The sequence below is a fragment of the Melospiza georgiana genome, chromosome 3 (assembly GCF_028018845.1).
Source record: "Melospiza georgiana isolate bMelGeo1 chromosome 3, bMelGeo1.pri, whole genome shotgun sequence".
NCBI lineage: Eukaryota > Metazoa > Chordata > Aves > Passeriformes > Passerellidae > Melospiza > Melospiza georgiana.
The window spans coordinates 75,705,873-75,723,454 of NC_080432.1; the positions used below are offsets into that span (position 1 = coordinate 75,705,873).

General features: G+C 36.3%; 1 protein-coding gene across 1 annotated transcript in view; it reads left to right on the forward strand.

Annotated features, from left to right (window-relative positions):
• TRDN (triadin) overlaps window positions 1–17,582 on the forward strand; it is a 272,472-nt gene that overhangs the window by 72,736 nt on the left and 182,154 nt on the right. The window contains 1 exon segment of the mRNA XM_058019925.1: window positions 13,893–14,108. Coding sequence (XP_057875908.1) covers window positions 13,893–14,108 — 216 coding nt within the window.

The following is a 17,582-nucleotide window of genomic DNA, read 5'->3' on the forward strand; positions in this document are numbered from 1 at the left end:
TAGGAATTTGTTCTGTAGTACTATTCACAAGTTTTTGCTTAGTGAAAAAAACTAATTTTTTTCATTTCTTTATATGAAAATTAATAATATTGAATGTTATGCCATATATACTTGAAAAAAATTAATTTGGGATTTGTATCTACTCTGTCAGATGGAAAATCGAGTTAGCATCTTTTGTAGGAAACAGGAAAACCTTGAGCTGTAATAATCAGTTGATAACTCTGCCAATTCTTTCTCTGTGAATCACAAAAGTTTTATAAAACCATTATCATACACCAGAAAAGACTAAGCAAAGATAATATCCTGCCCTATAACATACACCAAAAAAAATTACTTTAAGAAACTAATCAACTTGCATTTCGTGATATGTTGCATGCATATTCCCATGGTTATCATACAATATAGATGGCAGTTCAAGTTAGAATTGACATAGAAATTGGAACGTCACTCAATTGGAATTTCCAAACTCACAGTTTGGAAATAAAGAAAATAGCCTTTTTAGGTGCACACATCAAAATGTTCCTTTTCAAGTACTCATTTTTGCAAGAAAATTTCATAACAGACACCCAAAAGCTGAATTTGCATTCCATAGTTTCTTTTGCCAAGCAGGAGTGGAGAGGTGTGGAACTATACTTACTTGTGCATAGATTTTAATCCAGACTTTCCTGTAATTTCAAATTTTATTTTAAATGCCACATGACTATGTCACTTCCTAATGGGGAATATTTTTAGGAATTATTATAAATACTGGCTCAGTTTCTGGAGCCAGATAACGTAGCCAGCTAATCACTTCTTGCGTTAATCAGTGGGATAAGTTAGAGACCGAAATTTCATATTTATGTGGTCTGTTGAGGTCTTTATTATAGCATCTTGCCTACTCTTCTGAGGTCTGAAGAGATGTGATAGGAAAATGCAAATTGTAAATCTCTCTCCCATTATAATAAATGGTTTTGGGACCTGATATCCAGGTCACAGATACATGAGTCCCTAAACCAACCTTCAGGATATTCATTATGTTTCTAAGGAACTCTTTTGCTTTTTTTTTCTTGTTTTGGGATGTAACAGTGTGAAAATTAGCAATATTATATGGTCTCTGGACTTAGGTATGGGTACAAGACAGATTCATTAACAGACTCATTTGTTGTTAATTTACTTGTGGCTAAAACTCAGATGTTGCTAACAATTTCTAACACCTAGTCATGACCTCATTCTGCAGAGAGGTGTTGATTGATTTGGGCTGGCAGGAGGAAGGATACAGAGAATGGATACAGTTACTGAAGGGATTTTGTCTTTTCCTCAGGTAGCCTTCAAGGAATCCTAATTTTTCTTGGTTTTTTTCAGTGTGTACATGAGATTCCACAAAAACATCTGCATAGGGAGAAAAAGAGAAAAGAAAAGGTGCCTAGGGCTCTGTACCTCTACATGAGTACTATGTAGTGATTTTCCTCATTAAACTTACATTGAAAAGTTTTTCACACATTCCAAAACTTGTTCAGAGTATAGTCCTGAGTAAAATGTATTAAAGTATGGCTAAATTACAGTAGCTGGTTCAGAAATGGGTCTCAACATGTCATAAATATCCCATTTTTCCAGATTACTTGATATTGATTTGAAATAAACTTTTCTTCTGAGATGTGATCATCTGACATAAGATTCTATTAAATAAATCTTTGTAAAATAGTGTAAGCATTTCTCAGCTCTTGAGGATTTCAGAATACACATTAGATAACAGGTGTGTTCTGAATGTGAACCCTCAACAAAGATCAACTGTTCTCAATGTGACAGCATATCCTACATGTCTCAGCTGCCCTTAGAGATCATGCCTTTTTCCAAATAAAGATTGGAGATAAAGGATATTATTAATTTGGTCTATCAAGGTGAAACTTCCACTTTAAATTACAATTTTAGGAATTGTTATTGCAGAAAGAAAATTATGAAACACACCAATAATTTTTATCTAAATGCTGGATTCTATTCCTCTGTGTCAGTTTAAGATTTCTCTTGTGTCCTAAAATTGAAAGGATATTTTCAGACCAAAAACAGAAAAAAAAAAAAAAAAAAATAAACCAACCCAAAGCCTTCAGATGAACCGTTTCTATGATTGCCACTGCTTCCTAGAATTCTTTCCTTACACTGAATACAAAGAACATATCAGAAATAATTTTGGGTTTATATTTTAGGATATAAAATAGGATAGGAAAATAACTTTAAAATCAAGTTTCAGAAAACCTAATTTCCCTAGTATTTTAGGTACCTAGGTAGTGGGCTTGGCTTTAGCTGTTCTGTAAGTGTACAGATGGAGTACTCCCGTATTAATTTGAAAATAACTGCCTGATAGAAGTTATGGTACCTTGCTTCACCTGTTTACTGTAGCTAACTACTGTCTCTTGGGAAATTGCTTATACTAAGCAAGTTTTCTTCAGCTGCTCTCCTTCAGTTTTCTCTCTCACTGACAGGATGACCTATAATGTTGTTGCAAATTGCCACTCTCAGGTGAGATCCAACAGTAACATAGAAGGCTAACTTGCCACAAGCATTTATTTTAGGTTTCCTGTTCTGTCAGATGAGAATTTTTTCCTCCAATTTTGAACAAAGTTTTCTCTCCCTATGTATATACATGAACTATATAATTTACCATTGCAATTTCTGTTGTTTATCAAACATACCTTTATCTTCTATCTATCTCTGGTAAACGACCTGCAACCAAATTTCTTCAGTATGTCTTATGAGTATATACATTTAAACTATGCATGTGTTGAAGTCCATATTTGAGTGCAGTGGTGACTGGGTAGCTCCACAGAGAAGACTTGTCAGACTTGCACCATTACTTGCAGAGAGTATAGTAAATTATTGTTACAACTACTTTTGTTTTCAGAATCTGTAAATGCCATTACATTTAGACATAAAATTGGTCTAACTTTTACTGTCATGTTAGCTTGAAAGAAAAGATATCAAGTGAATAATCATATTAAATGTTCCTCAATACACTTATTTGAGAAAGTAGTAGTTCCATCAGAGGAAGCACAGATCTGCAATTGCATTTATAGAGTTTCTTTATACTGGTAGACTTGTTCAGAATGAAGATATGTGGAACCTACTATTTATTCTAGTAAGTTTCATTATTTATTATTAGGACTGTCATCATTTTACAGATGAGAACAGATTTTTTTTTAACAATAAAAAATAAGTCAGTGGTTTTTTTCCTAATCCCTTCTGAATATTTCAAGGATGTGTAGAGTTGAGTTTCCAAAATCTAATAACAAGGGGACTGCACACATTGCTGTTGCTTCAGAAGGTCTACTGCTATTTAGAGATAAATGGCAATCGTTTTTCTCCAACTTTCATTTTGACATTTTAAAAGATAAGATGTACTTCTCAGCTTATATCAACTCAGAAGTGTGTCTAAATATCCCTTTGGCATCTCTTTCTGAAATGTCAGGTTGCTAAGATGAACAGGAAGGTAAAACTTTTTACTGTTTCAGAGCACCAATTTATTTCCAAAGAAAGGAAGGTATTTCTACCAATCAATAAAAAAATTCAGATCTGGAATCAAACAAATAATGGATTTTTCAGGCTGCTGCTAGTTTAGGATTGAGTATTCAGAATTCAGTTGCATTCTTATCTCATCTGCATACTGAGAAGCTAGAAATGAAACATTTGATTTTTTTAAAGAATCACATTTCTAAGACAATGTAAGAAAACATATCAAACTGAAGAGATACTTAAAAGAGAAAAATGTAAATTTCCAACTTTCAGATCATGAAAAGGTGAAATCTGGTGCTTTTTAGAAAGGAAGCGGCTCAGTGTCCCTTTTCCATATCTTATTATCCATTTTAAACTGAAGCAAATTACATTTCTCTTGTTATTATCAACTGCACATCCTCCTGTTTTGATTTTATAAAATAATTTATCCTATTTTTTATTATTATTAATTCCTGTGGTCTGCTAAGGTCTCAAGAAATTATTGCAAAAAGTGATATAGTTGTAATTAAAATATGTAAAGTTTCCCAATAAAACATCATCTTTTAAACCTGGTCCTCAGGTCTCCCCTTACTAATATTTCTAAAATAATTTCAGGTAAGAATTATTGCAGATAGGTTCACAATACAATCAGTCATACAAGACTAACAGCACAGAAGATCTTTTAAGTACTGGTAATGCCTTCTTTGTCTGAGGTACTGGAATAATCAGAATGCTGTAAAAGCCTGCTGAAATGCATATGCACACAGGAAACAACCCCACAGAGCAGAAGGTTAAAGCTCATATCAGCCTAATGTTCTTTAGAAGCAATTTTGGAGTGAAAAAATTTTTACACTTCCTTGCTAAGTATGAGACAAGATTTCTTCTGTTTAATTTGAAGTGTCAGCAATGCTCTACAAGAGTATGAAATTCAAACATGTAAGGAAAGATGAAAATTCAGCTCCAAATCTCTGAAGTTCAACTTTTAGTGTGATTTAGGGTTCATTTTGTATGAAGTTTCAACGGGATGAGGGCACCTAAATCCTTCAGCTATCTGCTGACCTAACCAGGCTCTGAGAACATAGCTTAGAAGTACATCAGCTGAGAGGGAGTTACCTTATTTTACTGCTGATTGTATTTTAAAGCATAGTGTAATTTCGGTCTGGCTGAAACTGGTTTTCACTTCTCCTACTTGAAGTTCTCGGATTGTTTCAAGACATCTGCACAAAAAGGTAGAGCTTTATATGTAATTTATCTAATTCTACATTTCCTACCTTGGCTCTATTCCAGAACAAGGAATAGCTAGTATTAATATTTCTTCAACAGACCCAGTGATGCATTCCTGAAAAATCAAGTTTCATTCCTGCAGGGAAAATATGATTGGAGCAAAGAGACCTTTTTGCAGTTATGTATACTTTTACCTTTCCAAAATCTTCCCATTATCTTTTTTATCTGTTACACTGGTTGCTAGAACAAATTGATTTTTCCAGCTGTGCTTCCCAGAATTTCCTCCTTTCTAACCCATTCTGTTCTGTCAGATTTTCTAGACAAACCATCCTCTGTTGCTACTGCTTGAATTTCTCTCCTTGATCAGTAGGGAGGTGAAGTCCAGATTTCCTTCTGGGAATTCTGACTGCTTTTGTGCAGCAAAGGTCCAAATCTATCATTTGAATCTGCATGGCAAGGAGTTAACCACATGTGCCTTCTTACATGAGGTGCAACCAATCTTTTATATATACAAAAGTTTTTTTAAGGCAATCTTTGCAGCTTTCCTCAGTGAAAAAAATACCAGATACATGCATTCAAATAATTTTAGTAGACAAAAAATGAAGGTTTGAAAGTATCTTGTCGTTTTCAGCAGCCACTGTTGAGGAAAAAGTTTTGTTTTAAATGCTTAGACACTGCCCTACCAACGTACTTGCTCAGCATTCAGAGAAATTAAGTAAAGAAAATTCCTGAGTCAGAGATCATATCTTCTTATTCAAAAGTCCTTATTCCTTGCATGTAGTTGTCCAGCACCTACTGCAACCCGGTTGTACATCACTGGAAAGTAATTTTCTGATTATACAGCTATGGAGGTTTTCTAGTTAGTATTAGTTATTTTCTACTGAGATACTTTACTTTTTTCCACATAACCCATGGTGGCATACTGAATCCATGCAGGGTTTTCATGGAAAGATTTTGGCAGTGGGGGAGGATACAGAGTTGATTCCTGGATGAAGTAGCCAGAAGCTTCCTCCATGTTTGATAGACCCAATATCTTGTGGCCCCAAGATGGACCCACCACTGGCAAAGACTGATTCCATCATGATGAGAGTGTCACCTCTGAGAGAAAAGACTTAGGAAGGGGAGAAATAAAAAACAAAACTTCAGCCAGAGAGAGGAGAGAGAACAAGTGAGAGGAACAGCTCTGCAGACTGCAAGGTCAATGATGGAGAAGGTGCCCCAGACACCTGCAGCCCAAGGTAAGGCAGACTGGCTCCCTGCAGTCCTACAGGGGAGCAGATATTCACCTGCAGCCCCTGGAGGACTCCACACCAGAGCAGGTGAGTGCCCACAGGAGGCTGTGAGCCCATGGGAATCCTATGCTGGAGCAGCTCCTGGCAGGAATTCAACCCTCTGGGGAATCAGTGTTGGAGCAGCCTTTTCCTGAAGGACTGCATCCCAGAGAAGGGCCCCATCCTAGAGCAGTTTGTGAAGAACTACAGCCCACAGAAAGGCCTCGAGTTGGAGAAGTTCCTGGAGGATTGTCTCCTATGGGAGAGATCCATGCTGGAGAGGGGGAAGAGGGTGAATCCTCCCCCGAGGAAAAAAACACAGCAGATGGAGCGTGTGATGAACAGACTGACCGCAACCCCCATTCCCTCTCCCCCTGCACCTCTGCAGGGAGGATGCAGAGAAATTCTGAAGTGAAATTAAGAGAGTTTTTGAAAGATTTAGATTATATTTCTAATTACAAATTGTGATTGATTCAACTAATTTCCCAAGGTCCGGTCTGTTTTTCCCATGGTAATAACTGATGCCTGATTTTGTCCTGTTCCTATCTCAACCCATTAGTCTTTTCTCATATTTTCTATCCCCTGTCTAGGGAAGGAGAGGAGTATTGGGGCTTTAGGGAGTACCCGGCATGCAGCCAGGGTCAACCTACCACAGTATCACAAGCACCTGCAATTATTACAATCCCAAAATGTAAGTCACAAGTACTAACATGCATACAGCATTAAGAATTTCTAGTTTTCACCCCACAGCAGTGCTACTAGTATTATTTACTGATGCTATATGAAGCACACAGTTTCTTTGGACTTGATAATGAAATGGCTTGAGAGAATACATCTTTTCTTTTAAAAGCTGCTTATTGAAATCGACAAAATGAAAAGATTGGTGTACATAATTCCTTGGACAATGAATAGAAAGATTAATACTATCTACTTCCTGAAATTATCAGATGTTCTGTATTGATCAAAAATAAAACCAATACAGATATAATAACAGAAGAGGAAATTAAAAATGCACAGAGACCAACCACCATAGTAATTATAAGTGCCTTTTCTGAATCCAATCATTCAACTAATTCTCATGCACCATCTTCTCCATATTCCATAATGTCTATTCTATTTCTTTTGTCATGTAGAATTGGTTGCTGCATAATCTCCAGCCCTGTTTTCCACATTTCATAAAGATTATTACATTTCTGTAACTATCAGTCACCAATAAATCTGCATATGTCCTCTCATATTCATTCCCAGACACAGCTTTCTAAGCCTCTAGTCTGCAGCAGGACTACCTTAAAGTCTGAGAAATTGTGAATATACATAGGTTTTGAGAGGTTTTTTCTTTTTACACTTTAATTACACAAACACTAAAGCAACAATTTGGTACGTTGCATAATGAATTTAAAAGTGTGTAAATTCTTGTATCAGTTGTGAAACTCCATTAATTTTTTTTTCCATTTAGGTATTCCAGCGGCCTTTGTTCATTCATATGTACAAAGATATAATTTGATACAAAAGAGAAGAAATTGCTGAACATAAATAATTTCAAGAGATGATTTCTCTATCTCTAAATAAATTAGCTTCTCTTAAATTTTTCACATTTCTGCTCAAAAAGTTGTAGAAGTTGGTTCATGCTCAGAAAACCTACACTAGTTGCCCATCACCCATTTTTGGGCTGCACTGTGGATCCTTGTCCTACTCACAATCTGTTGCAGATAATCATGAGAGTGAGGATCTTTCAAAGATAAGTTCAATTTGCCTATTTAAGTTTTCTTTCCCTGTTTCTAGCTCCTTCTCTTGTTGCCATCTTATTGCAAAAGTTCCACACCTTCATAGCGATTTCTCATAGGCACCTCCTCACAGCACTGACTCCAACTTCTTCTTCACTGCAGAGCCAACAAATAGCAGCTCTCTCTACCCAGCTACCCCACTCTTTTATAGCACTCATCCTCACTGGACACAGCTGTGGCCTGTTAAGGGCAGGCCTGTTCCTAATCTTTGGTGATTAGTACAGCTGCAACTCCTCAGGGGTGAGATTACCTTCTGCACTATCTTTATTTTCTTACATTCTATCCCCCCCACATTCTCTGTGTTAGAAAAGATCTTGTATCTATATTTCCATGTATGTCCAGTTGAAGTCATGGTCTGTGCTAGTGCATCTGGCTGAGTTTCTAACCTATTGAAGTTTTCCAAGGCTACAGATCTTCCACAGAAAATGGTTTTAAATCCACTTTAATTGCATCCTTTAGCAATACTTGTAGGAGATCAAAAGGTTTTGACCAGCTGCAGTGCTCTTGCTCCTCAGAAATATTCTGCACTCTGTTGGTTATTGTCCAGCATCTGCATTTTTGTCCCCTGGTGCTGGTCAGATAAGATGATAGAAGCTCTCTGTTCAGTGCATACAATAGGTCTTGAAGGTTTCTCTTCTCTTTGCTCAGCATTTTTTTTCCACAGAAATATATATACAAGACAAAAAGCATGAAAAAATTCATTAGGTTGCTTTAGGAAAAAAATATTGTTACTAATATTTTATTGTAAGGTACTAATTATTGACCACAGAAATAATTCTGTCTTTTCCTTTATGTTTGTATAAGCCAAGGAAGGAGAAACCGTGGCAGAGATATTGAAGCAGGAGGATGTCACAGCCAGGCATACGCATCCCCTGAACAACAGGCGTAGGTGCAATCCTTTCTTGTGGTAGAAATCATTTTCCTCATGTGGGGAAAGAGTGATTATTGTGATGCCTGCAGGTCTGTGGACTCACTAAGGGTGATGTGCTGAGCTTGAAAAAAATGCAGCAGATTATCTTATATCCATTTCCCACTCTTTCACTGGAGGGTTCTAATCCCTTGTCCTCTCCTCCCTGCGGTGCCCTACTTACTGTGGGCTGAGACTCCTGCCTGCCTGATCCCAGCAGTGCTGGGTTGAGAAGGTCACCAGGTTAAAGCCCAAGGCTTGAGCTGGTGCTTAACATCCAGTGTCGATTTTTACAGCCATTTTTTCTCTTCCCTGCTTCCTTAATTAGTATTTAAATATTCCAAATGAAGTGGAATAGGTCAAACAGAAGCCATTAATGACCTGAATCCAGAACACTCTGTAGCCTATTTACTGGAGTGCTCATCTGGGGAGTACAACAGACATGTCAAAATCTACCAGCTCTCATTTAGAGCACGCTGCACTGAGGTTTCTCACATCCCAATGCATTGCCCTAGCAACAATATTATTATTTAAAAGTGAACAACCTCTTTGGTTTTTTTAGTATTGTAACTAGTGGTCTGCTTTTAATATACTTAGCCTTAAAAAGGCATTGCACATTGAATATTTTACTTTTTTTTGTCTTATTAGAAGAATAAGATTGTTATACATAAAATAGTTATGAAGTGATATAAATAGAGAAAATTACTCTTTTCACCTGAATGAGTCTGAGCAGAATCAGTTTAATTATTAATTTTGGATGTTTTGTTTTGTTTCATTTTTCTACTAGTGTAGGAGAAGGTGTAGCTGTTGAACTCTAAAATCAAGTCCGCATCCTTAACCATGGACTCCTATGCTACTAAGATTTAAGGAGATAAAGCCTTAAAAAAGAGTATTTTACCTAAGCTGCCAGGACTACAACCTCACTCTGGATTCTGAAAGTCACACGGTGTTCTCCTCAAAGTTGTCACCAATTGTCAAGGTTTATTTATACTTACGAGACCTTATGGGTCTTCAGATTGTATTCTAAGTGACAACTCTGAAACCAGAGGAATAGTAAGAATCTCAGAGTTTTAGCTGTTTGGAATTTAGCAAATCAATCTGTTGATGTAAAGGTGACATTTGCGACCTGATGGGGCAGTTCTGTGTGCATGAGAAATTGTGATGTGCAGTCAGAGGTATATATCCCTGGAGTAATCTTTTTATAGAAATATATATATATATAACTTTTTTAAGTTCCCATCCTCATTGAAAATCAATACCAATCACAACCCAAAGTGCCAAGAGGCTCTAGCAGACATGTGGCGGTGGATTAAAATTGGATGGCTGAAATTGTAGCAGCCTTCAGCTGCACCCTCCAGTCCTGTGATGGATGTTGCCTCTCCCAGAGCAGGGACAACTGATCTGCTCATGAATCTCCTGATCCACTGCAGTGCTCATCAAAAGTAAACTGACTTGGATTCAGGCTGGCTGTAACATGGACACAGAAATTTGTCTTGAGAGAGAAAATGTTTATTATAGGGACAGCAAGGATACCTAGGAAATTTCAGTAATCTGATTTTAACCTGCTGCTGAATGACCTCTGCTAATTGTAAATGTAGAACTCAATAGGCTCCATCAGGTGATTTTAAAGCAACAAAAATGCCTGCTTGGGTGCCTCAGTCCCCCACTGGGCACCTGAATCTCCACCAACCACTTGGGCAGGAGTTCTGCCTAACTTTGGCGCTTTTCTGAGAAAAAGGAGAGTCACTGCTTGCTGAACTGATGAAAACATTGTATATACATCCCCTTTTTCTCTGTTGTCTAGCTTCATAAATATTATCACTAAAGGTTTGCAGAGAAAGTTAGAACTGGTGGAAGGTGGATAGAAATGAACAGAGCACCAAGACACCTGAAAGCAAGAAAGAATCAGAGAAAGGCACGCAGCAAACACATTGGGTACTACAACAACGGAATGCTTGTGGAGAGAGGGAGATCATCTCAGTGCTACTGCCTCTTCATTTTGGAGTCATGAAATGGTGATGGTATCAATATACAATCCACCCTACATGAGATTATGTAGCAGCAAACAATATCTTTCTGAGGAGTCATCAGATAAAAATCCTCCAGTCAATTTTGTTTATATAGGTATCTAGGGACATAAAAATCTAATTTCTACTTGCTTTAGGACATCCTGTCTAGTTTTTTTTCTTGGGAAGTTCCAAAGTTACTGTCCTTTAGATTTTGCCTGCCAGTCCTGTGAGGACATTTTTGATAAGGTAAAGCCTTTAAAACAACACTGGAAATCTTTCTTAGGCCCCTGAATCACACTGCAAGCACCTGTATCAGAAACCTCCAGCAGTATTACAGTACTTTCCTAGCTTGATTTCCAGTCAAATTTGACTCAATAACTGCTCACTCACACTTTAATGAATGCAACAACAGCGATTTTATTGTACAACATCCTGAGTTTTTAGAGGGAAATCTGACTTGACTACATCAACAGCCAAAAGCTTGTCATAGATAACCTTCTAGCATACTTGATCTCTGTCTGCAGCATTGCTCTGATTGATAAATTATCAGTTACCATTTTCTTCACCAAAGATGTGTAGTGTTGTTTTTATCTTATTGTATTTCATATTTCTCAAGTCCCATACTATTGTTATTATATTCTTAAAGTCCATACCTTCTAGCCAGTTTTCCACCATGCAATTCCTCATGACCTCACAAGGACTCCTACTGGGCTCTCAACCCACCCCCTTTTATCCCAGTTATCTTTGCAAGCCACAGCTGCTGCCCAATTAAGGACTTCACAGCTGTGGCTCATTTAGAGCAACTAGGACCAACTTATCCAATACATAGGACTCTCACTACAGTGTAGTGGTCTGAGTTTGAAAAGTTAGGTACACTAAATAGTAAGGAACTATTTTCACATAACAACAAACCTAGAGGAATGATCCTTTGACTGGTAATTATAAGTCTCTATCTGTATACACACACAGAGTTTTAATTGTTTGTATTATAACTGCGAATATCTGCCACTAGGATGTCCTTGAAGACATGCTGTGGTACTAATCAGATTTGTCAAGATGAGACAGTACCTTTCTATTCTCTCTTACACATCATAAACTCTGACTGATATCCGCAAGGGGAAAAAATGCATAATGTGTCATTTATGACCTGTTACATGCACAAATTACTTCCATCGTGTATGCAGTAAGATGATAAAATGCTATTGATTTTGAATTTAGCTTAGGAAGCTGATCTTTATTCTTAGTTGTCACTTGGCAGATTTTTCCTCCTGCTCTGAATTGTTTGATCTAAAATTTTTGTTTGGAGAAATGGATGCAGTGATGGTTTTATAATATTTTTTTAATTGTATACATTCTATCCTAGGGGATAGATATTATTTATGAGCAGAATAAATATTCTATAAATAAGAACAAATTTCAAATAAGTAACACAAAACATGTAATATGTCAATTTTGATTTTACAGCTCTGCTGTGTAGCAGAGCAGTTTTTCAGGGCTTGAGGCAAGGCACTGATCAGCACCAAGATGCTTGTGCAGAAGCAAAATTAAAAGGCAGAGCTAAGGCAACTACTCATTAATACAATGCACTGCATAATAAATTATTTTAAAAGGAATTCTAGAACTGATTAAGACATGATTTTGAAAACTCAACAGGTATGACAGATTAAGAATTAGGGAATCTCTTCCAACAAAATTATCCTTCCCAATTTTATGTTTTTGTCAGATACATAAAGGGGCATTTCAGTACCACATTAGGATATTGTTTTAACATTCTACAGGAAAGGAACCATTATTCATTAGCATAAGGATCAGCAGAATTGTTTGGGCAAAATAGGAAGGGAAAAATGTATGTATATATGGTAGTATTAATGATTTTATCCTTTCTTCATTAATTTATTTCTTTAAGAATATAAATGTTGTGATTCTCAAAGAGTCTAAATAGAGATTGTGATGGTAAATATGGGAAAGTCTTCAACAGCCTGTACCTTAGCTCCAGCAAAATTTTCTCAGTGCCTATTTGTCATTTTCTATGTCAAAAGTGAAATTGAATCTGCTTACCTTCATGCAGAGCAACTCTGACACACAGAAAATATCATTTTTATAGATTGCATCAACTGTGACAGAAGACAAACAAAAAGCAAAGATCTGCACAAAACAGGTGCTACCCGATTCCTTGAAAGTTTAGATGTCTGTATGGACAAGGGTCTCTTAAATCACTGAAATTAATTTATGCAAGCTGGTGTCAGACCAAGAACACGTGTAATATATCTTTGAAGATTTTAACTCTAACATACAAGATATTGCAAACTAAGTGGAGACACTGTGGTCTTCTACTAGTTTGAACTGTGGTTTTCAGAATACTTATACTATTGACATTGTATATAATGGAAAAAAATGTATGTCCCTGGATTGTTTAGTTTATCAAAATGTATTTTATGAAGCAGATGAAGTTGAGAACTTTCAAATACAGTTAGGTTTCTGTTACCATAGTTTTGGTTTGTGTGAAGAATTAACGTTTATGTCCAGAATAAACATTTTTAGTACCTCGGGAAGTAGGTTAAGTCACTGTTGTTACTGTCCATTACATGTGTCAGTTGGTCACTTAACTAAGGAACATTCAACTTCCTACCAGCTTTTCACTACCAAACCTATGCTTTCTGCAACCAAGTTTCCTTTGCCATTATAATTTAGGAGATTATTTCATTAAGTAAAAAATTCCACAAAGGTATTTAAAAATGAGCTACAATCTTATTCATGACTTTTAAGGATCTTGGACATAGAAATCATTTGTTTTTCTGTCAGATGAAATTAAATATATTTATTTCTATTTCTATTGATACACGTCCTTCACAGCAGAATTCCAGCCAAACCTCAAGCGGCATAGATGCATTAGCTCCATTAAAGTCAATGGAAGTTCACTTAATCACATCACCTGAGAATCTGGCCTACAGCCCGTAACAAGACAATCCTTTGGAGGGTAATAATATTTTATGCTTTCATCAATCACTCTCCTAGGCCTGTAGCTATTTGTGGCAGATTCAAAAATGTCATATAATAAAAAAGGCTGGTTGTGACAATTTCTTCCAGAAAGTCCAAGAACATTTTTCAGTGATAAAATATTTATATTTATTTTAAACATTCTGATGACAAAACTATTTCAAAAGAGCATTCATATTCTTGGCTTTAAGGCTCCAAGCTGTTACACTGCTTTCCTCTGTTTTGTCTGTCTGTACAGGACACATGTCGACAACCACGACGATAATAGATGGTAAGAACGGCTCCGTTCCTTCGTCATCCATGAGAGTGGGCAAGAAGTCAGTGACAGAAGACTTTGTGAACACCTTCAGCTCTCCAGCAGCATGGCTTCTTGTTGTTGCTCTGATTGTCACCTGGTCAGCAGTGGCTATTGTAATGTTTGACTTGGTGGATTACAAAGACTTAGCAGGTAAAAGTTAGCATATTCTGTTTGACACTTTGTATATTCAAATTTAAAAATTTATTAGGCAGCATCTATTACACAAATATGCCAGTGTCTCACCTCCTTGGGGACAGCACAGTGTCTCTGCTGAGTTTACCAAGAGAGAAGATATTGTGAGAAATGTCAGAACATATTAGTTTATACCACATGCACCTTTATAATTTAAGTCTCTCCATTTTGCAGCCCATCCTCATCCTGGAAAATGAATATGTTGACAGTAACATAAATTATATATGAGCATGTAAGGTCAGATTCCTGTTTTCCAATTTCTACTTAATTTTTTTTCTAGAAAAATGAAATTAGTAATTATTAATATTTTCAGAAATATAGTCTTTAATAGTTGCCTTGAGTATTCTGATATTTACTTACACGGTTCAATGATCAGAAAAATGTAGAAGAATGTGCTAACCCTAAAACCGATCTTCAAAAACGATAAGTACAGAGGACCAGATTCTTAATATTAGCTAAAACACACTCTTGTCTTTGATAATCTAACCTAGTTTTAAGACTTGGATAGACAAATGAACAAGATCAAGCTTTAGGACAAACATAAATATGATTGATGACATATATATTGATTACAGGGGACAAAGATGACAATGAAGTGGGTGGCACAAAGACTGTGATTCTAATTGAGGAACAGAAAAAAAGAGGGGCAAATAAAAAAAATAGAATATTTAGGCCTTTTATCTGGATATGATATGAAATAGAAATAAATTAACTACCTATGTTTGCAAAGGGTACGTAGACTTCAGCAAGTCTTCAGTAGTAAAACCTTTGTGAGGCTAACAGCCGTTAACACTTGGGAAACATGTATGTGAACCAGAAAACAAATTATTAGTGTCCTTGTACTCCTTAAATGGGAATTCCAGCTCTAAAGTGATCGCATCTGTCACAATAATTAACTAGGAATTATTCAGACTTCGGACTTTTAATTTAAAAGAAATTGAGTTGATGTTTTGGAGTAAATTTCCTGGACTTTATTAGTTTATTGATAAATTAATAGATTTTTTTTGTCCTGCTATATATCAATATCGACTTCAGGATTTACTTAGAAAGCTTTTGAAACAAATATAGATCTTGAAAGAGACCTACAAATCCTGGATCAATAGATGTCACAGAGCTTCAAATGTGGACAAAATGTACCACAAAACTTTCTTAAAATTTCTTTTCATGTCTTTGTTTTCAGAAGGACATCTATGGAGTACCAGGAAAATATAAAGTTATTTTTGAGACCTCCTTCCAAAATAAGCATCAGATTTTAGTTTGGACACCAAACAACTGATGCTACAACAGAGAGACAAGCCAAGAAAGAAACTCTCATATTCAACTTTAGTTTTCCATATTCAATATTAATCAGCCAATCAATCAGTCAAGCAGTTAATCAAGTTCTTAATATGTTTTCAATGAACAGTCAAGAACCAGGGCATAGCTCAGACTAAATTCTAAAACTCAGAAACTTCTGAACTTGCTATCAGGTCACACTTGCTCAATAAAACAAGGGTAATGCTAAGCAATAAGAATTTGTATCTGTACCAGAGTCTGAAGGAAACTTCTGAAGCAGATGGAATTCTGCTCACATTCTACTGGTTAAATGAACTTAAATCTTACAAATGTTGATGGAAAATGCCATTTTCAGACCTGGATGTAGAAATAAAGCAATGCTAAATTTGATCTACAGGGTGAGTTTTTATTTTGTGAAGATCTCTGAGAGATACTTCAGTATTTAGAGTTCATGAGTTTGTTTCTTTTCCTTCCCAGCAATATTTCTGTTCCTAAGTGATTAATTAAGCCAGCATTCAAATCAGGTCTTGATGGTCAAACATTAAGAGACAGAACTGCTGTACTTCGTTAGGCAAGGATTTTTTAAACTGTTTTATGTATTTACATACATATAAGAATAGTTTCATAGCTGTTATCATAACCCTTAAGTTTCCACTCCTGATTTCTTACTGGGTTTTTTTTGAGTTAAATCCAGTGATTTGTAAAAAAAACATGGAAATAGTTGAAGATTGTACATATCACATAGCTGGCATTATTGATGCAAGAATTATTTTCACTTTTAGACAGTTTGCCTACAATTGAAATAATGCCTCCTTTTCCTATAGAAAGTAGAATTTAGGGCATATTTCTAAGTGGATCCTTAAATTTAAAACCCAGTAATTTTTTTGTCTTAGGTTTGATATTGCTCTTTGAAAAAACAAACCTACATAAAGAGAGTAAATAGTTATATTCGGGGCTGTGAATTTAGTTTTGCAAGCAAGATTTAAATTAATTTCCTAGTTTTAAAATGCAAATGAAAGATGCCCAAAAATTTATATTCAACTGTGGGCTTTGTAAATCCATAAACCACAGAAAAAACCAGTGTATTTCTCCTCAAAGAACACTTGCCTTTCACAAGCCAGTGCTTTCAATATCTTTCCTGTTTCTCTACCTGAAGTTCCATGAAGTTCGTGCTCAGAAATGGTGCATGGCATATGAATGAGGCAGGCTGGGGAGCTGAACTCAGCCTAGAGGAGACAGGAGGGTGACCGAGGAGCAGGCTGCACATTTTGAAGGGCAGTTAAAGAGCTGCCAGAGGATCCTGGTCTGGGGGCTCCCTACACGGGGACTTCCACTGTGTTTCTGTGCCAGAAATGACCATCTCCATGGCAGAGCTGCAGCAGCGGCTGTGCCACACAGGAGTGAGCGCAGCACAAAGCAGGAGCAGGCTGACCTGGTAAACCAGTCAGGGAACTGTGTGGCTGAGGAATAGACATGGATTTTTTTCCCCCTGATTGCACTACAGAGCTGCTAAACTCTGGAAAATACAGGAAGTGCAATGCCCTGGATTATGAGTTGCCTAGAGTACACAGAGATTCACGGAGCTCAGTAAAAACACTACACATGACCTGAGAAGGAAGTACTTTAAACTTGAACCTGAGCTTTCTTTTCCTTCAATAATTAACAATTTTACTCTCATTACCTGAAAGGCAAATATTTCCAAAAATACATAAATTATCAGTATATGTATTTTAGCTCTTATATATTCTTTTAATTTATCGGTTCGAATTTCACACTAGCCTCTGTGATTAGAGTGCCAACCCTTATGTTTTGCTTCTTGATTGCTATGGTTTCACATCCTTTTAACAGTAAACTATCAAGTTTGTGAAATTTTGACAATTTATATAAGATGACATTTGTCCTGGAATGATATGACAAAGAGATGTTTAGTTTCATCCTAAAGTAGATGTGGTAAATTGCTTTTTGCTGGCCCTCTTTATTCAGCATTTGTAAAGTAGTTTTTGGAACTGAGGGAGGCTGAGGAAGGTTAAAACTTAGTGTTTCTATAAGTGATGTTAGATTACATGAATTCAAGATCTGCTCACAGCAAGATTTAATATACAGTTTGGTGTAATTTTACACATCCCACATCCAGTACATGATGGCTGTAAATTCTATAGCACT